General features: G+C 36.3%; 1 protein-coding gene across 1 annotated transcript; it reads left to right on the plus strand.

Annotated features, from left to right (window-relative positions):
• Positions 1 to 1,016: 1,016 nt before the first annotated feature.
• ints6 (integrator complex subunit 6) lies at positions 1,017 to 23,351 on the plus strand. The gene is made up of 18 exons (XM_073845530.1): positions 1,017 to 1,459; positions 1,546 to 1,623; positions 2,026 to 2,175; positions 3,696 to 3,785; positions 6,669 to 6,852; positions 8,777 to 8,902; positions 10,907 to 11,055; positions 11,209 to 11,361; positions 11,496 to 11,628; positions 11,773 to 11,867; positions 11,969 to 12,079; positions 12,164 to 12,379; positions 14,747 to 14,873; positions 15,063 to 15,205; positions 15,292 to 15,463; positions 18,240 to 18,578; positions 18,924 to 19,017; positions 21,748 to 23,351. The coding sequence occupies exons 1-18, from the start codon at positions 1,349 to 1,351 to the stop codon at positions 21,839 to 21,841; spliced, it is 2,565 nt and encodes an 854-aa protein (XP_073701631.1). The 5' UTR covers positions 1,017 to 1,348; the 3' UTR covers positions 21,842 to 23,351.
• Positions 23,352 to 24,341: the final 990 nt, after the last annotated feature.

A 24,341-nucleotide genomic window follows, 5' to 3' on the forward strand; every position in this document is an offset into this window, starting at 1 on the left:
AAATCATGTGTTTTAATTATTAATTAAGCTGCAGAATAATTTTTGATAAATAAGGCATGGCCCACTTTACCAGACCAGCTGGCCCACTTTACCTGAAAAGAAATTTGTCTGGCATACATGACTTCAAAATGTTTATTGGTACATATCTGCAAATAACACTTTATGAACTGTATTCAAATAGAAATATTATAGCTGGACCTTAAAGTTAACAAAAGGAATAAAGAAAACTAAAAAAATCTAGGTATCTAAATTACACGTTTTACAAAAAAGTGACCCACTTTATCTGAATTCACCCTACCAATGCTGTACAGATTAGATCCTGCAACATAAAATATGCAATTCAAAAATTGTATTAAAACTTCTTGTTAAATGGACAAATAATTTGATGGGAAATGTAAAATGTTAATTAAAAGCAGCCTAAATATAAATTATGTTTTCATAACATGCAATATAGACATTTAGATATATAGCAATATATATATTTAGCAATATAGACATTTATCAATCAAAATATTAAGCATTCAAGGCCCTTCTCATTTTTCTCTCACTATTTCGAATATTCTACAGAGAATAAAATGCTTTCATTTAACTAATTAACGTTTTATACTATTTTTGACAAAATGTAACAATCACAAACCCACATTTACTAATAAAAACAAAAGTTTATGGTTTTGTTGACTTGGCTGCACGGTAGGGTAATAAAGATTTGTGCTTTCTCCTTTTTCTTTTTTCTGCTGTATTTTTGTATGCACAGTGTATAATGTTTGATATATAGATTAGAATATATAGATATAGATAATATAGATAATATATAGATTTATTCAATAAAAAAACATCAATAGGTCTTCAAATGCGCATGCTCCCCATTGAGCTTGGCTTTTTTTGAGGATATGCTAATCAGTCATTTTCAGGTGCCAATCAGTCGAGGCGTTTTGACGCATAGTACTCGGGCAGCGCTCGGGAGGCGGAGCCAAGCGCTGAACGCGGAATAAAACCACTGCAGCCCGCGAGCAGACCTCAGTGTGAGGAGAATCATGGACGTAAACTAAACAGAAAGTTACCATGATAAAAGTTAGGCATTTCTTTCAAATTACAGCAACAACACCCGTTTCCCTTGTAAATCAACAACCTTTCCCCCCCAGGGTCTGAGGTTTGCTTAAGTTTACAAGGCATCGCTCTTTCAATACTAACTACAGTAACACTCTGACAGAAAGAATGCGCGAGTCAGTTAGCATTAGCCGGCTAGCAGCGTGCTGACAGCAGCGACAGGAGGCGAACAAAAGATTGCTCTGCATTTGTCCGCTTGCACTGACATTCGGTCCATGTAGAAGGGGCGATTATCAACATAATGCCCGTGTTACTTTTCCTGATAGACACGTCCGCCTCCATGAACCAGCGCTCCCATCTGGGCACTAGCTATCTGGACATAGCGAAGGGCGCAGTTGAGACTTTCCTGAAGGTAAATGAACACACACCTCTGCTCCACACTCTCACTTTACTGAAAACTTACGAAAACCCTGCGTTTCCGTTCGATTTTCTCCACAGCTGAGGAGCAGAGATCCGGCCAGCAGGGGAGACAGATACATGTTAGTGAGTTTCGAGGAAGCACCGGCTGGAATTAAGGTACAAACTCTTTTATTTCTTTCCAAACCTGATTTATTTCACTCCAGATTCTTTCAGCGCTCGCTTCGTCTGTTTGCGTTTCAAAACACCACGGCTAAATTTGTAGTGTGAAAACGTTCTGTCCAGCATGAATTTGTGTGTTTAAACATGGCCGACATTTTGTTCAGTGTGGCAGCAGAGAGCTCTATGGATGTATGTATGTGTGTGCGTGTGTGTTTGAGAAAAGAGAGATGGGAGGGGGGCTAACCTAACTTAGTTTTCCCACCCAGAGAGAAAGTGAGGACTCTTTACTGCCCTCTTCATTGATACAAAGCAAATTTCAGACCACTGTGTCCAAAGAATTTTAATGTGAGGATCACTTAAAAACCATAACTAATCATTTCCTCTCTCTTGATATTTCAGGCTGGATGGAAGGACAGTCACGCCACTTTTATGACGGAGCTGAGGAACCTGCAAGCAGCTGGATTGACATCGATCGGCCAGTCTTTACGGACCGCTTTTGATTTGCTCAATCTCAATAGATTAGTTTCGGGGATAGACAACTATGGACAGGTATGTTATAAACCAGGGACTGGTATAAAGTCTATGGCATAGCCCCATGAGCCCATCCCCAACATCTCACAGTTAAATAAGCACCCAATAGGCTCACACTGTGCCAACACAATCCCAAGATCCCCTGGTGACACACAGTAGTAACAAGTAAACTGCATCTTGAATGCAAATAAAGGTAATGACTAACTGAAGAAGCAGGTCTTGTAGCAAGACATCGGTTATGCTTTGTATGCGTGCTCTAGTTGAAAATTCTTCCAGTTCTTTGGTTGTTTTTGTCAGAAGTTTTGTAAAGGACAGTTCATGTTGTGAAACTACAACGGATGAAATTGCCTTGCATAGATGTAAAGATAGTAGTAAATTGCGGAAGCTATTTGTGACAACGATCACTCGTCATAGATTATTTATTATTAGTTTAAGAGGAATTTGGAAAGAAAAATATGAGTGGTTTGTGCTTGATTTTTAGGGTGGTTTCCAGGGTGTTATTATGCATATACTAAATGTTCTGATTGGTTTTAAGGCTGCAGGGCATTGCTTTTGTGTTCTGTTTATTTATTAGTCTAAAGGTCATTGCACACTGAGTATGAAATTTTCATGTTTTTTTTTTCTCGTATTCATCATCCTTGCCTATCAAAATGCTTGCTACGGATGTGAAAATGCAGAAAATCGTACCTGATCCAAACTTTTTTTTATGATGGGTGAAAATTTTGCAATGACCTTAAGTCTATGCTCTTCACGCTTTAGTTCTCTTAATTTGGCGGCTGATATTAATGGCAATTAATTAAATTGATTTATATCACCTATCACATAAGTATAATTTTTAACAACCCTTCACATTTACTGCTGTTTGGCAGATTTCGAGGGTGAAATTCAGTCATTGCAATAGTAATATACATGATCAGGAATTTTTCAGCCTATTTTTGGTTGTCTCATGTCTCATTTTGCCCTGCTCTGACTTGATCCTCCAGTCATTAAACTATCTGCTAGTGTTTTTTTTTTTTTTCTTTAGACAGAAAAGTAACATTTCTGGAATATGCCATGGTTATATGATTTAGATTATATATACTTTTCCTGAGTTTATAATTGACATGTGATAGAGCTGCATGTAGTGACATGATGCAAGAAAAACAGGGTCATTAAATCTTTCCCCTGCCTGCCTGTGTTAAATTTAGACAAACTCTCTCTTTATTTTATTGTGAGTACTTAGTAATGGATCTCTCTTGGTTTCTGGTTCACGAATTTATTTCAGAAATGACTCATCCATAAAACTGCACTGTGCTGAAGATATAATTAAGTGTAATCATTGAAAGAGCAGAGTGTTTAAATGATTGATTATACATTATTTTATCAGTGTATATGTGCCATATATTTAGTTTGTGTCATAAAAGCAGTGTAACTACTGTATTGTTAACATCAAAATCAGTGGGTGTATTTCAGGCAATGCCTTTGTCTAATTAGATCCACTGCCGGTGCTCCGTTTTTATGGTTATTGTTAAATGATTATATTGTCTTGTCTTTTGCAGGGTAGAAACCCATTTTTCTTGGAGCCTGCTATCATTGTGGCCATAACTGATGGCAGCAAGCTAACCGGCAGTTCTGGTGTACAAGACGAGGTGGGTCATGTGTCAGTATGGGCTGGACTTTTAGGTAGGGCTGTAAAGTCCCAGTCGATTAATTGGTCGATACGGTCTGGTTCGACAAATTCTGATTGGTCGATTTTTTTTGCCGCGCTCATTTCATCAGGTGGAAAGCACTAATTGCTAATGGGGATGTTTTCAGAGCACCCCTGTCTCACAGGTAACAGTCTGTTTTCAGAACACCCCCATTGTTTTCACTTTTTTTTGATTAGCCCAACCCACTGGAGAAGAGAGACAGATAAGTAGGCTTTAGAAGGTTTGATGCTGAATATTATTTATTTAATAATAAGCTAGTGGTTTGGAACACATATCAATATACATCAGTCCTATTCTAACATGTCAACAACAAAAAAATCGACAGTGTGGCAGCATTTTGGTAAAATTAATAATGGGAAAAACTTTGAATGCAAAGTTTGCAAGCAACAGTTTGCATTCCACAGCTCGACGACAAACATGACGTATCATCTGAAAGCGGTAAGCTAACTTGTCTGCGTTAGGTTGCCCTGTCTGTTGAGTATGCTACATGAACATATCAGAATTGGCATATTTCAATATTTTAGTACAATAATCGTTGTATAACTGCAGGCGCACACATCCGTAATGACTGTAGAATCCCCCCGACAAACACATTTGGTGTCTGGTCTTTTTTGTTTAATAAATATTCTTTTTTTATTAAAGTGGACGCGCCTTTTGTGTTTATTAAGAGTAACGTTAAAAGCTTTAAGTCTATTCGTGTCTCAGCCGTGAAGCTGAGCTCTTATGAGCGGCTGAAATGATAGTATCTGACAGTTATACTTATAACATATGACAAAAATAATTTTCTAAATTGTTGCACATTCCTCAAAAGTTCTTGTGATGTCAACTAGTGATAACATAGTACTGTTTTCAGAAATCACAGGCTATGATATTGCGCAGGTGCACGTGATGCACCGCTGTCAGAGACGACAGACTCGTGTGTCAGACTCATTTCAGTGCAAAATAATTAGGTCAAAAACGATTTAACCCTCAAAGACCGAGACAGCCGCCGGCGGCTAAAAATAACTATTGGTCTTAAATGTTTAATAACTTTTGAACCGCTAATCCAATTTGAATGCTTTAAAAAGTCTCGTAAAGTACAGAGTCTGCTCTTTTCAGTGATATCGCATTTGTCTCATTTGGATATTCAGAGGCTCCGTAGTAAGCGTGATTACGTCATCACATTTCCTCAGCACTGATTCGTCAGATGAAATCAACACGTTTTGGTCCTCTGAGCCAAACAGGAACGACTGTTGATGCTTAGTCCCACCCCTGTGCCCCGATTGGTTCAAACTGTCATCTATTCAACCAATAAACATAGGTTTTGGTCTTTTGAACCACCGATTAGTATGTTTCTTTGCAGATCTGAACAGACGCAAAGTGAAAGCAAAGTGCGTCTTGCGTGCATGAAAACAAACGCAAAATAACACATTTGCATGACAGCATTCTTTGAAAATGTACAGAAATACTCAGACAGAGCCCTTTGACATAAAACAAACCAAAAACAAGGATGAAACAACAGTAGATATCGGATAAAGCACTGGAATGTGGGTTTTCGGTCACTAGGCGATGTCCCGGTAAAATAGATTCCGACGCAGACTACAGCCAGCAGATCCATCTATTTGGTTGTTATATTATGTAACTAATTATTATATAGTTTTTAAAGATTATTTGTACTATTTTTTCGGTTGCACTCTGTATATTTCTCTCTCATTTTGTGTGTAGTTTGTGAATAATTTGGATTGTTTATTTATTTTTTTGTTGCACAAGACAGTTTGTGCATTTTTTCTTGTGCTACTTTCTACACTATTTGTGTTTGTTCATCTTTTGGATTAAGAATATATTTATGAAATAGTAAATTATTTTTTACTGTGTTTTGCTATTATTTAACACTGTTTCTGCAATGACTTTACTCCTGAAACGTTTTTGGACAGATCTATATTGTCAATAAACGAAATGGGCCTGTTTTTCACTGAAAAGCACCTAAATAATATTGTAATAATTGGCTATAACTTGCTTGGGGAATGTTATATATAGACAAAATTTTATTTGGAAGTGTAAAACACCTAAATACAAATTTTTAAAGAAAAAAATCTAAACTTCAGGAGTTTTTGTTTGAGTACACAGTAAAAAACACCCAATTGTTGGTAGCGTTTTTTCCTAAAATTCTGGAAATTCACTAATTTTTAGAGAAAACAAAAGGAAATTTGTAATTTTAAATTAGCTAGACATAAAGTTCAAGTTCTTATGTTTATAATGATATATGACAATTGATGCTGACTGCTAGAATAGGTCTGAAAAAACAAAGAAATATACAGGTGCCTCAGGTGCCCCAAAAATGTTCTAGGTCTTTAAGGGTTAATATACTGCAAATAGCCTATTAGTTTTTTGTTTATTTATAATTAATTTAGGCAGACAACAAGGCTACCAAGTACTGAGCACAGTGCGTATCTAATTAATGTAACATACGTTTTTTTTTTTTCTCCACAACGTCATTTTTAGTCGATTTTTAGTCGAAAGTTTCAGGACTTCAGTCGACCAAGATTTTCTTTGGTTGATTACAGCCCTACTTTTAGGATTTCCTCTTTGATGGCCATCCTCTCTAGTCATGGGTTTCCTTTTTTGATTTTATACTTGCTATTTCCTGCCTGCTTGTTTCTCTTGATATAGTTCACTCCATCCTTTCCATATTTTACTTCCATTGTTCTCTTTGACAGCATGACTTGCAGAGCTGTAAAAGTAGCTGTTAGAAGCTGATAAAATGAGTTGCTGCTGATGTCTCCTACAGAATTTTCTATTCATGTGCTGACATGTGATTGAATCCATTCTCTCTCTCTGCTCCAGTTACATTTGCCCCTGACAACACCATTGCCCGGCAGTGAGCTGACCAAAGAGCCCTTCCGATGGGACCAGCGACTTTTCTCTTTAGTGCTCCGCATTCCAGGCCACGCCTCTCCTGACCCTGAACCAATGGGTGGAGTTCCACTTGACCCATCCCCTATTACACCCATGTGTGAGGTCACTGGAGGTGTGTATGCATTTTAACTCTTTATAAATGAAAACTTTTATCACTAGAAGACGAATGTGTGGAAGGGAAAAGTCAATTAACTCTGTGTTGGAAGTGAACTCGGATGAAGTCCTCTGGCAGTGTATTTAGTGGATCTGGTGCTAGATTGCTGTATAGTAGTGATGTCTGGTTCTTTTGAACCACTCTGACTCGGAATGAGCCATTTTTTGGGATTGTATGGTCTTACGCCAGTTTTTGCTGGAAATAAGTATTCTGATGTCAGTTTGGAGTCAACAGTAGTACACTAGAAATGATTCTCTCTGGAGTCATGAGTCAGTTAATGGCTACAACAGTTCTTAAGTCGCAATACACCGAACTGAGGAAACCGTTGAGCCTCTGACATGTCCGTGCAGAACTGATGAGCTTCTGATACAAGCATGCATGAAGTAGTTGACCTGAATAAGTGGGCTAAATTTATGGTTTCTTTATGTTAAAAGTGAGTTAAAACTAGTTTAATTTGTTTTAGAAATGTAAAACATCTGCATTCACATAATTGATGGGTGCTTTAATAATAGCCATTGTGTGATTTCGTAAACAAACTGTTTCGAAAGAATAGAATTGTTCATGAGCATGTATGTTTAAGATCACAAGATTTATATATTTTTTTTTATTTTCTTGTCTTTTTTTGCATTTAAAATGAACAGTTTTCACTTTCCCTTTTTCACTTTTTAAATTGGATGCTCTGCCGTTTTTTTTAAAGAAGCTTCTGATGCTCAAGGCTGCATTTGTTGGATACAAAAAATGTAGTAATATGAAATATTATTCTGACATAAAATAACGTTTTTCTATTTTAATATGCATTCAAATCTAATCTATTTCTGTGATCAAAGCTGAATTTTCAGCATCATTACTCTAGTCTTCAGTGTCACCTGATCCTTCAGAAATCATTCTTATATGCTGATTTATTATCAATGTTGGAAACCGCTGTCAGTGGCAATGTTGATACCTTTATTAAGCAAGGATGTGTTACATTAATATAAAGTGATATCAAAGACTTATATTGTTAGAAAACATTCCTATTTGAATAAATTATTTTTATTCATCAAAGAAACCTAAAGGTTCCAAAAAAATATTTAGCAGCACAACTGTTGCCAACATTAATAATTATAATAATAAATCAGCATATTAGAATAATTTCTGAAGAATCATGTGACACGAAAGCTGATGAAAATTCAGCTTGCATCACAGGAATAAATTATATTTTAAAGTGTATTAAAATAGAAACCATTAGTTTATATTTAAATTTTGCAATAGAGCTGTTTTTTCCTGTACTTTTGGTCAAATAAATGCAGCCTTGTTGAGCATAAGAGACTTCTCAGAGTCTTACTGATCTCAAATTTTTTAACGGCAGTGTATTTATAGGTTCGAGGTTACAGAGTCGATTTAGGCCACTCTTTAAAAAGCTCTACGTGTCCTGCTGAGTAAATGTCAGGTCGTACCTGTCGGGTGGTGTGTAAGGGCTGTGAAATGGTGTTTGAATTGTGAATTGAAGAGAATTGCTGATTTGTGGTTAAGGGTAGATTCTGCTGGACTTGTGTGTGTGCTGACTAATACAGCCGTGTAATAGAGATGACTGAACTTCACTATAAAGAGAGGAACAACGTCTGTCCTCTCATGCTGATAAAATACTAAACACAATAGAGTGGCTACTGTGTGTGTGCACCCATATGTGAATAGCTGTGGCCTGGCAATGAACTAACAAGAAAAAAGGCCACAGTAAACAGTTTCATCTTAAGCCAGACAGTATTAAGTTACTTTGAATATGAGTAGTTGTGAGTAAAATTTACATGTAAGCACTTGGGTTAAAACTCACATTTCAGATTCAGATGCAAATGCTAGATGTTTTTTAACTGTGTTCTTTTTTTTTTTTCTGCTTTGTGTTTAGGCCGCTCATACAGCGTATTTTCCCAGAGAATGCTGAACCAGTGCTTGGAGTCTCTGGTGCAGAAAATCCAGAGTGGTGTGGTCATTAATTTTGAGAAGACGGGACCTGATCCTCCACCTACTGAAGGTAAAAAAGGTTCAGTTTTTTGTGGTTATGTTTTTAATAGTGTTTATGTAAAGTGCCCCATTAATAATAAAGCAGCCATTTATCAGTTTTGGCCCTGACCGATATAGGTTGGTGGATACATGGATACTTCATTAATGAATCCAGTGGGGAAAATTGCCATTTTAGCATTCAAGTATGGACACTATTCAGTCACAGAAGGCAATATTTTATTTACACAGTAGAAATACAGTAAAAAACTAATATTGAGAAATTAGTACAATTTAAATTAAGTTTTCAGTTTTAATACACTACCAGTCAAACGTTTTTGGACAGTAAGAATTGTAATGTTTTTTAAAGAAGTTTTTCTGCTCACCAAGTAGGGCTGGGCGATTTGGCCTAAAATCAAAATCTCGATTAATTGAACATTTTAACCCGATTACGATTAATGAACGATTATTTTATTCATTAATAAAATTATATTTAAATAATATTTATTTTTTTGCCCTCATAGTTCACTGACAAGTTTTGTACAGTAAATATGCTCACATATTACAAGTGAGAGATTTTTGAATGAAGGGTGCACACACTGTCTACTATCTATGATTATTTATTGATCATCAGTGTTGAACAACTGAAATTATAGCACACATTGCTTAAAACGAAAAGTCACATTTTTCTTAAATTAGTGAAAATAAATAACTTGCACTTTTGGAAACAAAATAAATTATTTATAAAATGATAATAAATATTAAAAGTAGAAAATAAGCAGTATCTCTTCTAAATAAAATTACTCTTGTATATCCTGTAAATACTTTTTACTGTATAAATACTGCTTAAGCTCTCCATCGACATGTTGGAGGAATAACATAACGTAACGGAGCGGGGTCACCTGACTCCACACGCAGTAATGTTTTTAAAGGGAAACTAATTGAAATAATTGACCTGGAAAAATTTGATCGATTATAGGTTCTGAATGTCAATTTCGATTACTTTTCAATTAATCGCCCAGCCCTATCACCAAGCCTGCGTTTATTTCATCCAAAATACAGCAAAATTTCAAAAATGTTTTACTATTTAAAATAACTGTTTTCTATTTGAATATATTTTTTGAAAAGCTGAATTTTTAGCATCGTTACTTCAGTCACATGATCCTTCAGAAATCATTGTAATATTCTTGTTTGCTGATCAAAAAACAGTATTACATTGAAAACAGCGGAGTAGATTATTATTTTAATTTTTTTTTTATGAATAGGAAGTTAAACAGCATCTATCTGAAATAGAAAACCTTTGTAACATTATCTTTTATCATCACTTTAGATAAATTTAAAGCATCCTTGCAAAATAAAAGTATTATTTTTATTAGTATAATTTAATAATAATAACAAGCATATAATAATAATAATAATAATAATAATGTGTTTTTTAAACCACAAATCAGCACATTAGAATGATTTCTGAAGGATCATGTGACACTGAAGACTGGAGTAATGATGCTGAAAATTTAGCTTTGATCACAGGAATAAATTACATTTTAAAATGTATAGAAATAGAAAGCAGTTGTTTTAAAGTGCCCCTATTATGCCATTTTAAAGGTAGCTAATATTGTTTTGAGTCTCTTAAAACAGGTTTACATGTATGCAAGTTCAAAAAACACTTTAGTTTTTAGCGATAGACAACTTCATTTATAGTGCACTGTCGGCGTCACAACTTTGCAGATAATTTATGTTCACATACAGCTACATGACACACTACATGAAATATCATAATTGAAAAGGCATAATAGGGGCACTTTAAATAGTACAAATATTTCACAATATTACTGTTTTTGCTTTACTTTTGATCAAATAAATGCAGGCTGTAAAAAAATATTACCGTCCAAAAACTTTTGACTGGTAGTGTATATTTTGAAATGTAATTTATTTTTGATATCTAAGCTGAACTTTCAGCTTTTTGTGACGTTTCAAAGTCTTTACAAAAAAAAAAATCCAGGTCATTATTATGACACTTTTTTTTTTTAACACCCAGATGGCCCAACAGAAATTAAGCATGGACCTCAAACTTGGCACAGCTGTCATAAGATGATCTATGTCAGACCCAACCCTAAAACTGGCGTTCCCATTGGTCATTGGCCTATCCCGGAGTCCTTTTGGCCTGACCAGAACTCTCCTACTTTGGTATGAAAAAACTTGTTTCAGTATTCAGACCATCTGTTCAGTCTCTTTTATATGTGATGTAATGTGTATGCTCCCTTGTTTTTTTCTACTGTAATGAAAACTTGTAAGCCTTGTAAGTGTACTGTCTGCTCAGTTGACTCTGTTTTTCTGCAGCCTCCACGTGCAGCTCACCCACAGGTCAAGTTTTCATGTGCTGAATCAGAGCCCATGGTGGTGGATAAAGTACCCTTCGACAAGTACGAGCTAGAGCCTTCCCCACTCACTCAGTACATACTGGAGAGAAAATCACCGCACACCTGCTGGCAGGTACTGCTCGTATCAATATTTAAGCACAGTTATAAACACGAGTCAGGCTATATATAGACTGTATTTCTCAGACTGCACTAACTTGCACCCCCAATGCATCTGAATGTTGTAACTGCTGTTTTATTCTCTCTCAGGTTTTTGTGTGTAACAGTGCTAAGTACGGAGAACTCGGGCAGCCGTTTGGTTACCTGAAGGCCAGCACAGCTCTTAACTGTGTCAACCTGTTTGTCATGCCCTATAACTATCCTGTGGTGCTGCCTTTGCTTGGTAAGCTTCATTAGTAACATCGAATTTATCAAATGGAGGTATTAAAGGAATAATTCATATAAAGAAATGGTCAGTTGTTCCAGTATTTCTTTGAATGACAATGGATATAACAGTGTCTTAAATAACTGTGTTTATCATTTACAGATGACTTAATTACTGTGCATAAGTTCAAGCCTCCAGCAAAGTGGCGACAGTCTTTTGAGAACTATCTTAAAACAGTCCCGCCCTACTATATCACTGTAAGTAATGTAATCAGTAATTCATTTTAACATTACAGTAGTGTGATGTTATCTTTTGGAATGCATTCAAGTTTTGTTTTTCTTCATCCTGATTCACCCAGGCCCTGCGGAAAGCACTAAGAATGATGGGAGCGCCAAACCTGTTGGCTGACAATATGGAGTACGGTTTAAGCTATAGTGTTGTGTCTTATCTCAAAAAGCTCAGTCAGCAGGTATGTCCTAACATAGCTTGATTTTATTGTCTTTATTCTTAAAGGCACTTCATGAAGTTATATATTATATTGTGTTTAATACAGGCAAAGATCGAGGCAGACAGAGTTTGTGCATCAGTAGGAAAAAAGGCGGCACTAGAAGGTGGCATTAAACTTCGCTGCAGAAGCTCTGCCCTCTCTCTGGCACACAGGAAAGATTTCACACAGCTACTGCACAGTATCATGGGAGATGGGCCAGCTTTGCCATTGGAGGCAAACACCAAGGAGTTTGCTGGCTTTCAGCTAGCTGCTCTGAATAAAGTACGTATATATGCACAACTGTAAATGCAGTTTTGTACTGTTTTCATGTGCTCAAAACCAGGAGATCCACAAAGAATACAAATGTACATGACTTGGCTTCATTTTAATCAAGTCGGTGTGAGATTAAAAGGGATAGTTCACCCTAAAATGAAAATTCTGTCATTAATTACTCTCATGTTGTTTCAAACCTATAAGACCTTTCATCTTCTGTTCCTTTTCGGAACTCAAATTGAGAGATTTTTGATGAAATCGGAGAGCATGTTCAAGGCCTAAAAAGGTAGTAAGGACATCATTAAAATAGTCCATGTGACATCAGTGGTTCAAACTTAATATTATGAAGCTACGACAATGTTTTCTTTGCACACAATAATATAATGCAGGGTTCAACGCTAAGGATTTTTTTTCTACTGGCCCAATCGGCCAGTGGTTCAGATTTTTACTTGCCCTGCCAAAATTTTCACTGGCCCAACCAATAAAATAAAGTTAATAGTTATTTCTTAGCCACATTTTAAGTAATGTGTCAAAAGCCAAATATAACTGTATATTTCCTTAAATACAATTGACAATTTAAAAAAATTATAAATGTGATGTAACTAAATTTATGCACAACAGTATGTCCAGGTTGATGGTCCCAGATCAAGACTCCTATTTAAGGAATGTTGTTGCAAAGAAGAAAATTAAACAATATTAGTAAATAGTGTTATTAAGCAGAATTTGTTAAAAGTTTTGTTTTTACGGTGGTCGTCCATGATTTTTTTTTTTTTACCTTTGTTTTTACCTTTTCATAAGTTTAGTTAGGCTCAGAGGTGCCATGAGTGCAATCAAATTCATAAATTCATGTTATAAAATTTTGAATACAGAGATCTGCCAGCAGGTAGCGGCAAGAGACTGATTTAATTACTGAATCATATTATTCATTTGATTCGTTCGAATGGATGGTTCATTCGGGAATAAAGCAAGTGACTCTTTATGAATGGGAAATTGAATCATTTCACTAGATTCGTTTAAAAACGCACGTTCATTCATAAAGGAAACACCGCTGTGTTTGAATGGAGATGTGCAGCGGCTCAGTTGTGACTTGTTTGACGACGAAACGGAGCAAAATCAGGCAATAGTGTTATAGTCAGACAATGTAAGTCATTTAATAATAACTTCTTGTTTATTGTATTACATCAGTACCTCATTTACAAACTCATTATTAAAAGTTGTCACTCATCTTAATTTGCGATGTCACAAAGCTCTATTATAATCAACGGCGCTCTGTATTACTTACTGCAAAATCAATCTCTTATTTACACTCTCTCTACACTTTATGAAAGTATTGTTGCGAAATGTCTGTGATGCATTACTCAACGTTGCAAAAACACGTAGAAACCTTTGAAGCTCCACTGAGCACAAACACAAATATGCTGATGGGGTCAGTCGCACATGGTGCTCCTAAATTTTTTTCACAGTCACACATAGTAATTTTTAGTCGCAAATGCGAGTTAGAAACAGACGTTTTCTTTTTAGCTTCATAATTTGATGTTGCCGTCTCTTCGCTGTACTGGTTGTTACCAGGTTACGGAAAAAAAACTGCTCACAACATCCAATTAGATAAGAGGAACCGAAAAGCAATACGGTGTTCATAACATCACAGAGACGGTAGCATTTAAAGGCTTAAAAACACAAGCTGTTTCTCGATTCTAAGACTGTATTTGTATGAATTTGACAAACAGTCGCAGGCAAATTAAACTTAAGTGACAAGTCAGCACTGGCCCGATCGGGCCAGTGACGATCCTGTCTACTGTCCCGAGCGTCTTGCACACTGGCCCCGGGCCATCGGGCAGTCCTTATTGTCGAGCCCTGTACTCAATTTATTCTCTTCCGTGTCAGTTTTTCGCATGTACTAGAGGTCTTAATGGGTTCACTTGGATCCGAAATCCTGAGGTTCGACCTGAGCAGTGGCCAAATTAGTCAGCAGGACTGCACACGTCAATCCTGTTTATGTTTGGGTCCAGTTGGGTTCGATAATAGCCTAAATGCCATTGGGTCAGACTCTGGTTTGATTTTATTACAGCTGTCTCGGGTCGGGTTTTCTTTTAATAAATGTATTTATGCACATCAGATTTGGGTAAGAAGTGATTCAGCACAGGGTGAGGAATTAATGACAGAATTAGCATTTTTGAGTGAACTAACCCTTTAATATGTAATTTATTTTATTTTGAGGGCTGGAATTGACTGCAGGTGTTTTGCATATAGACATCATGTTTTGTGCTTAACTGACTATTCCAACAGGGTACGTTGATCAAATGATTCATGGTCCATTCTAATCAAATCAGATCACTTATCTTTGCCATTCTCCTGTTTCCTTCTTTTTTTGCACAGGCATTAAAACCACAAGGACTGCGGAACCCCTATGATATCCCAAGATCTCATCTGATAGACCAGCTGAGCCGCATGAGGCGGAACCTTCTGCACGCCAGCATCTGCATTCTGAAAGGACAAGATCAAGGTAACCCTGACAGCCATGAGTGGTTATTGATTTTCTTAGAGCAGTTTCCTGAATATCTGGTTGATTTTGCTCAATCTGATTTAGATTCTGATTTCCAAAAGAAATGTGAGCCTTTTTATCCGATAAGGTTGTGCTCATGATGCTACTTAAACATTGTCATTTATATATTTTTGTAATCAATGTTTTTAGATCAGCTGCACAGTGTTCCTATAGCTCAGATGGGTAACTATCAGGACTTCTTGAAGCACTGCCCGTCCCCTCTAAGAGAAGCAGACCCCGATCAGCCTAAACGTTTGCACACCTTTGGTAACCCCTTCAAATTGGACAAGAAGGTACCTTTCAATATCTGGTTTTCAAAAAGAAGCACTGTAAAGATTTTAATTTCATGAAATTAAGTTTTTCTGTCTCTCCGTGTTAGGCGATGATGGTGGATGAGGCAGATGAATTTGTTACTGGCACTCAAGGCAAAGGCAAACGTCCTGGAGAATCCAGTAGTCCTGCTGGGGGAGGGGCCCCTAAACGCAGGCGCTGTATGTCTCCGTTGCTTCGGCTGGGACGGGCATATACACCTCCCAAAACACCCCCTAGAAGTAAGTAACCAACATACACATGCAGGAAAAACTCTTTAGTAGCCAGTTTGGGTATAAGTCCACTTGAAATTTTAATTCAGGGGTGAACTAATCTTTTATGATAATTTGCTTATCCCCTTGTCGTCCAAGATGTCTGTCTGTCTTCAGTTGAAAAGAAGTGGTTTTTGAGGAAAACATTCCAGTATTTTTCTCCATATAGTGAACTTTAATGGGGATCAGCAGGTTAAAGGTCTAATTTGAAGTTTAATGCAGCTTTAAAGGGCTCTACATGATCCCAGCCGAGAAATAAGGTTTCATCTATCGAAAAGATTGGTACAAAAACATGAACGTAGTGTGTGAAGTCATAGACATTCATCACACTGCTAGTGCAAGATGAACATTTGTGGTTAAAGTTACAAAATAAGCATTTTTTGGTGCTTTGTATATGTCTATTTTTGAAAAAGAAATGAAAGCTTTTGAGAGAATATAAAGGGTCACTAACTTTGTCAATTCTTTTATTGTTTTTTTTAATTGTTTTATTCATTTTTTTTTACATTTATACTGAACTGTATCATAATTAATCAAATTGTTCCTATGGTGTGACATAGCAAAAATTAAGATATTATAACTTAATATATAAATGGAATGAGATTCTCTCGTAGTGTTACACTTGTGTCTTTATTTAAGTTTTTTTTATTGTAATTTATTGGCAAGGCAAGTTTAAAAAATTGATTTAAAATTAATTAACACAGTAAAAATGATTATACAGAGTAATGGAATCTGTTCGGACGTCGCACAGTGCTCATTCAATAAGTGCAAAACTGAACAGATGAGTTTCGAGTCTGCATTTAAATGTGGCTAATGTATTAGCACATCTGATCTCTTCTGGAAGCTGATTCCAACTGCGGGCAGCATAATAGCTAAAAGCGGATTCCCCTTGTTTTGTGTGAACCCTTGATATTACTAACTGACTCAATCCTAGTGATCTGAGTTGTCTGTTAGGTTTATATTCAGTGAGCATATCTGCAATGTATGTAGGTCCTAGGCCATTGAGTGCTTTATAAACGAGTAAAAGTACTTTAAAATCTATCCTAAACATAACTGGAAGCCAGTGTAAGGACCTGAGGACTGGTGTAATATGCTCTGATTTTCTCGTTCTAGTCAGAATCCTGGCAGCAGCGTTCTGTATCTGTCTAATGGTCTTCTTGGGAAGGCCAGTGAGGAGACCATTACAATAGTCCACCCTGCTTGTGATAAAGGCATGAACAAGTTTCTCCAAATCTTGATGGGAAACAAAACATCTAATTCTTGCAATGTTTTTGAGATGATAGTATGCTGATTTAGTTACTGCTTTGACATGGCTACTGAAACTGAGGTCTGACTCCAGAATCACACCAAGATTCTTGACTTGATTTTTAGTTTTTTGACCCCTAGCGTCAAGGTACGCATTTACCTTATGAACTTCATCTTTGTTTCCAAATGCAATGACTTCTGTTTTCTCCTTGTTTAACTGAAGAAAGTTTTGGCACATCCAACTGTTAATTTCATCAATGCATTGGCAGAGGGAGTCAATGGCGCTGTAGTCATTTGGCAATAAGGCTAGGTAAATCTGGGTATCATCTGCATAGCTGTGATATGCAATTTGGTTCTTTTTCATTATTTGACTTAGTGGGAGCATATACAGGCTGAACAGCAGCGGGGCTAGAATTGAGCCTTGTGGGACTCCGCATGTCATGAACGTCCACTTAGACTTATGCTCTCCTATACTTACGTAATAGCCTCTCCCTTCTAAGTATGACCTGAACCATTTGAGAACCATCCCAGAAAGCCTGACCCAGTTTTCCAGTCTATCTAGAAGAATGCTATGATCGACAGTGTCAAACGCAGCACTGAGATCTAGTAGTACCAGCACTGATATTTTGCCAGAGTCTGAATTTAGGCGAATATCACCCTATTACCCTGTGCTATGATGTGGTCTGAAACCAGATTGGAAATGGTCCAGGTATCCATTTGAGTTTATGTAGTGATTCAGCTGATTTAAAAACAACCTTTTCAATAATCTTGCCTATAAAAGGAAGATTTGATATTGGTCTATAGTTGCTCAATATGGTGTTATCAAGATTTCTCTTTTTCAGAAGGGGCTTAACAGCTGCAGTTTTCAGGGAGTTTGGAAAAGTCCCAGAAAGAAGTGAGGTGTTCGCCACTTCTAAGAGATCTGCTTCTAAACAGTTAAGCACACTTTTGAAAAAAGATTTGGGAAGTGTGTTATTGAACCATGCTTGAGACAGTCACACTATACGACAATTTTGAGATTTGGCTCAAAAATGTAAAAAATCGAATAACACTGCAGCTTTTATAACGACAGGTCCATGAAGGACAAATGTTTAACGAATTACTTGCGTTTTAAATAATGACTATTTATTATATTAATTTTTAGCTTGTGGGACAGTGAAAATGCCATGTCCTGTCAACAACCCACAAATTTGTCTTTTTATTTAGAAAATGACTGATCATTTTACTATATAAGACCCTTATTTTTCTCAAAAAAAAACGTAATTTCTTTTCGACTGAAGAAAGAAAGACATGAACATCTTGGATGACATAGGACTGAGTAAATCATCAGGAAATTGTAATTCTGAAGTGAATTACTCCTTTAATTCTGGTGTATCAACTTTAATAACAATTCGACATAATTATTAAAATTAAAGTAATTATTCACTCACCCTTATTCTGTCCCATTCGTTGTAACCAAAACTTTGAATCTCCAGTTTTATGTTTCATGTCTGATTCAACACAGCTATAGATGACGATCACACAGAATTGGACAATCACATCACCAACCATCTGGAGTCAAACAGCAACTCCGACAAGGACCTGAGTCCTGCACCCGAGTCTGAACCGATCCAGCAGAGGAACCACCTTCAGCCGGATGAGGTCGAGAACCAGCAGGACAGAGTGCAGGAGAACGGCCAGTCCAGCGATAGTGAGTTGTCTCTGGGCAGCGAGGGTGAAGAGGAGACCCCGCGCCGCTACCCTTCCCCCTGCCAGCTGAAGAAGATCAGAAACCAAGAGAGCCAGGAACTAAACTCCGAACTCCGAGTGCTCATTACCAAGGAGATCAGGAAACCTGGCAGACGTGAGTAACCGCACACGCATACATGTGCAGATGTCTGCTACTTGACTCTCATTTCCTCTCCTGATGCTCTTTCCTGGATGGCGTCCAAAGAGCAAAGGAGGGGTGACCTCCCACAAATGCTTTGTCTTGGGCATTGTGAAATCAACTGGCCTTGCTTGCTTAGTTTGCTACATGTGCAAATCTATAACATTGTTACAGCTGGTTTCCATTTGTCTGTTTTGTTTTTACATTGTAATGAATATTACAGGCTTTAGGAAACTCATTTGTTCCTGTGGTTTTACAGTTGTTTTTCGTCATTGCTCATTCCCCCCCCCCAATGACCTTTTTTCCCTTGTCTTGATGCAGGTTATGAGAAAATCTTCTATCTCCTCAAGCAAATCCAGGGCAGTTTGGAAACGCGTCTAATCTTCCTGCAGAGCATAATCAAAGAGGCTGCCAGGTAAACTCCAGATTCAAATGCAGATTTTTTTTGTCAACTCTACATATTGGTATTTGTATGAAGGTAAAATTATTAGTTCACTTTTAGAATAAAAGGTTTCAGATAAATTACTTACCCCCATGTCATCCAAAATGTTAGTGTATTTGTTTCTCCAGTCAAAAAGAAATTAAGGTTTTTGAGGAAAACATTCCAGGATTTTTCTCCATATAGTGGACTTCAGTGGTGGCCAACAGGTTGAAGGTCCAAGCTGCAGATTCAGTTTATATATGTAGTGCCCTTTGAAACTGCAATTTGGGCCTTTAGCTCGTTGGCCACCATTGAAGTCAAAGTCAACTTTATTGTCAATTCTGCTAGATGTACCGGACATACAGAGAGTTGAAATTGCGTTACTCTCAGACCCTAGGTGCATACACGTAACATTAAATACAAAAGGTAGGAATTTAAAAATACAAATAAATACAATTATACATATAATATATAAAAAAACAAAAACAAGTAAGGGCACATGGCACAGTGCAAACCGGACAGAGTAGTGCAAATGCAAAAAGAATAAGGTGCAAAAGGAGCTTATATGGAGAAAAATCCTGGAATGTTTTCCTTAGGGTTCCTACTGGGTTTGGAAAAGTATTGAAAAATATGTGTTTCCAGACTTTTGACCCATTTAGTTTAAGAATTTTATGAAAATAAATGTACAAGAAGTGAGATTTCATAGCAGCTGTTTAGTGATTCTTTAGCAATTGTCTAATATGCACTGATTGATAAAGCAAAATACAGGGGTTTCTTCTCACAATATTCTTAGCACTGTAATATGTAGCCTCAAGGATCTTTGCAAAAATTAAAAAATATATACAGACTTTTATGTATGCACAAGAAACCATTAAACTTGGCACAATAGGCAGCTAAGTGTGCATTGTCCTATATGCTATCAGCTCATTCCGCTGTGAGGTTTCTTGGCTGCAACAAAGTATGTATTTAAAAACCTAAGGCCTCTAAATATTGCATACTGCCTTAAACAAAGCCACATTTTTTTTGTCATGGTTCGTGCTTCACAGAGGATGTTAAATTGGACATAATGCCTTGATATTAAAAGTACTGCCAAAAGAGAATTTTTAAGTATTTAAGAATTTTAAGTAAGATGGCAGTGATGCACAAGGGAAATAGATTATGTAAAACTAGAAATTAAGAGTAAACAAGCAAAAAATTCCCATGCGCATATGAATAGTTTCTCGAGGGCTCAAAAAAAGTTTCTTGTGAAACTAATGTAAAAGCCTGTATAATTATATTTTAGGGACTCTGTATGTTGTCACTTCAAGAAAATCAATTAAAAAATCCCCTGAGAAAATATTTAGAGATGACTGTACTATATACCAAAAATAAAGCGGAAAATAATGCTCTATGAACCATTTGTTCAATATGGTCTGAAAATCTACAAGGTTTAGAAATATGAGTCTGGGAAAGTATGGAATTTTGAAATGAAAAATGGGTAGGAACCCTGTTTTCTTAAAAAAAAAAAAAAAAAAGACATGAACATCCTGGATGACATTATCAGGACATTTTTATTCTTGAAGTGAACTAATTTTTTAAAAGCCCTAAGTATACTTATTTATTTATTTATTTTAGTAGTGTGGCATTGGAACTTTTTACAGTTTAAAAAAAAAAAAAAAGCAGCGAATTATATTTATTTTTGTGTCGTCAAGAGTTAGTATTTCGGCTTTATGTGTGATCAGACACTAAAATTTCCTGAAAGTTATGCTCAAATGGAATTAAATGTTTTTTGACGAGCAAATGAGATCTGTGTTTTGTCTAGAATTAGAATGACCGCATCTAAGGCAGTAAGTTAATCGCATTACGTCATCAATTTGTTCAAGTTATAAAGACTATTGTACGTATATGGGTGGTCAGTTTTGCTTGCTTAAAAAATTTGGCCAAAATCTCATGATATAAAAGATGAACTGCTATGCGCAGGATAATTTAAACATACAGAAGTATATTGCCTACAACTTAACTTTTGCTTTTCAAACACAAAACCATTAGTCTTTATAGACGGTATTAAGTAAAGAAAGTGCTGTATTTATTCAGACATCAGTTCTTTATTTACCCTTGCATTGAGAAGTAGCCGTCTGTCTTCAAACTGTGTGTTGTGGCACTTTATTCTGAATGGAGGCGGTGTGGAGTTAGGAGGTTTGACAATTTGAGATGCAATGGCATTACAAGGTTTAGTCACAAGCTAAGTTGAATGCTTTTCATTGGTTAAATATTCATAAAACCCACAAAAAGACATGACCAATAGCACGGATTTAAAATAATGCTAACAAAATAAAATCAAGAGAGGAAGTTTTGGTTAATTTTTTCACGGCACACCCAACAACTTGTCAGTGGTTAGGGAAACACTGGTCTAACTCTCGAAACTCTAGTCTAAATGAGTACAAAGAGATATATATATTATTATTTTATTATATATATATATATAATTTTTTTTTTTTTAATTTAATCATAACCTCTAAAGAAAAAAAGAACAGACACTGGACAAGATTGATACTTTTTAGTGCATGTGTCGAGGGCCTGTGTTTGTGTGCTATCAACGGGATTATACTCTTAGTACATGTTCTGCTGTACAAATTCAAAACTGAAGTATACTTCGGGCTTAATGTGCAAACCCAAAATTACGCTTCTTTTATTAATACAAGTAACTCATGTTGTTATAAATGTGTTATGTTTATGTCTGCACAGGTTTAAGAAGAGGGTCTTGATTGAGCAGCTGGAGAACTTCTTAGAGGAGATTCACTTAAGAGCCAACAGCATGAATCATCTGGACGGTTTCTGAGCACTCCATCTGTCCTTCTTGAAGGACTCGCGCACATATCTGCACTATTTATGTAATTTTGTTATTTGGGACCTGTGTGTCTCCAGTCTATCAGTATTGAAGCTGGTTTTATCAAAGAGGACTTGATTGGTTGTCGCTAAACCTCAGGACTGGGGGAAATGGGAAAAGTTGCCCTTTCTATAACAAATGGTCATAATGGCCTGCACTGCTCTTTTTCTTTCTTTTTTTTTTCTTTTTTTTTTTTTTTTTTAAGGCATTGTTTTCCCATCTAATTGTGCCAAAGAGAACTGGTTAAATGGCATTGGCTTCCTCCTCGCTCAGTTGCGTTTTGAATTCGTCCCTTGTGACATTTTGACACGTGGCATTGATCACTAATATAAACATGTTTTCCTTTCATTTCAGTCGGGAATTGTACCTCTGCGAACTCACTGCTGCATTCAGTCTCAGACAAGACAGACGATTTACTAGAAATCACGTTTGTTAGGTTGGATCTCTAATAAAGCAAACAGATCAGCAATATGCTACACCAATAAAAAGGCAAGTTACAAAGCAATTCTTTAATGTTGGAGGTTTGAGTGACTTTGAGGTTTTATAATTAAATGTAGACTCGCACACTCAAAGTCATTTGTTGTTTGTAAAATACAGTTCATCTCAGGAATGATGTTTTTGCAAAATATTGAGCATTTGGCAGCAGAGGAACATCTTTCTGGAATTTTGTTTTCCCAATATTGTTAAAAAGCTCTTTCTCTTTTCATAAAAGCATGTTTTTTTTTTTTTTTTTTTTTGTAATCTATAAAAACAAATTTGCCACTTAGACTTTTATTTTCAAACCACCCGTTAACCATGACTTCAAGCAACAGTTTTGCTTTTAGCAAAAGACATTCTCTACCGTGTCATGTGGCTTTCAGGCCACATAACCATGGCAACCTTCTCTTAAAAAAAAAAAAAAAAAAAAAAAAAAAAGTAAGGACTGAATCGCTTCTCTGAACTTTTTCTTGACCTCTTAACTAAAAATGGCAAATGACAGTTTTGAATTAGATTTACTAAAGCAACAACTGGTTTGATAGTAATGGAACACCAAAACGATGTTAAGTTGATATTTAATCATCCAGAATGGAGTTAAGAGCCACTTATTATTTGACGTGGGAAGTTGCTGCTAATGTATTCCTACATTACTGCCAAATATTCAGTATCCCTTAGCTTTTTTTTTTTGGTCTATTTTTGTGCATTTCACCCTCTTAACCCTGCACCCTCACGTAGGGACCAAATCTTTGCCATACATGTTATTGATAAAGGCGAAAGGCTTCTTGAAAAAGTATTTTTATTATTCTGTATATATGTACATGGTGACATTGAAAATATTATTTAAGAGAATGTTTTGGTGGAAAGCCTTTTTTGTATGTATTTGAATAAAGTATATTTTACACTGTGTATAGTCATGTAAGTAAATGACATTTTCTGTCATTAATTTCTCAGTGGCACAATGTCATTAAAAGGATTGCAAATCTTACCATGTTTATTGTGTTTTCCATATGCTTAAACCCAGGGACAAAGATTGAAGCGGTTCACCATAATGTGTATTTATTTATTTTTTTTCGTAACTGTTACTGGTGTGTGCGACAACAGTTATTTATGAGCAGTCAATGTGTGGTGCAATTTGACACACAGCGTTGTTGCGCTACGGGCGTCCCAAGTTCGAATTCACTTTGCTTCCAAAAATGACAAAAGTAAATCTTAAAAAAAAAAGAAGAAATATTACTGCAAGCAACAATTACCAGAGTTCAAGCACTTTAAGGCATTTAAACGCCTTAAAAACATTACGTAGCAAGCCTTTTTTTTTGGCAAATACACATAAATTACCATAAAAATATGTTTGTCTGTTGTAGTGCGAGCTGCGGTCCGATCTACTTAAAACTTTGCATGCTTGTTTAGAATCACCTGTCGCAGTTTTCCATTTGGCTTTATAGGATTTTGGGTAAATTCCGACAGGCCCCTTTTATATAGCTTCCCAAAGGATATATTTCAACATTTTCTTTAATTATTGACTCCAGAGAGTTGTACAGCAGTGTTTTCTTTTCCAGATTGAGTGAAAAACCTAGGACTAGTTTGCAAAAGTAGTGTTTTTTTTCTTTTCTTCTAGTGGCAAAGGTATCTGGAATGAGTTCTGTCATACAATACAAATATTGCATGTTTGTGCAAAAAAACGTACAATGCACAATCCCTTGAAAAACGAGATATCGCTCCTCAGTGGCCGATTTATTTTACATTTCTCACAGACCTTTGGGGCCTTTCGTTCCGAACGGCCTCTGTTAACCTTGTCTGATAGGTGCTCAAACTTCATTGGCCTATGGCGGCCATGTTTTCTTGAGATACGAAAATGTATTTTTGGACACTTGTGGCACTTTGGACCAAGACCGTGCACAACGATTTTCATGTTCATAGGACAAATGGTTGCATAGGTATAGCCATTTTTCTTTTTATAGCACCACAAAGTGACCAA

Source organism: Garra rufa, chromosome 8, assembly GCF_049309525.1.
Source record: "Garra rufa chromosome 8, GarRuf1.0, whole genome shotgun sequence".
Classification (NCBI taxonomy): domain Eukaryota; kingdom Metazoa; phylum Chordata; class Actinopteri; order Cypriniformes; family Cyprinidae; genus Garra; species Garra rufa.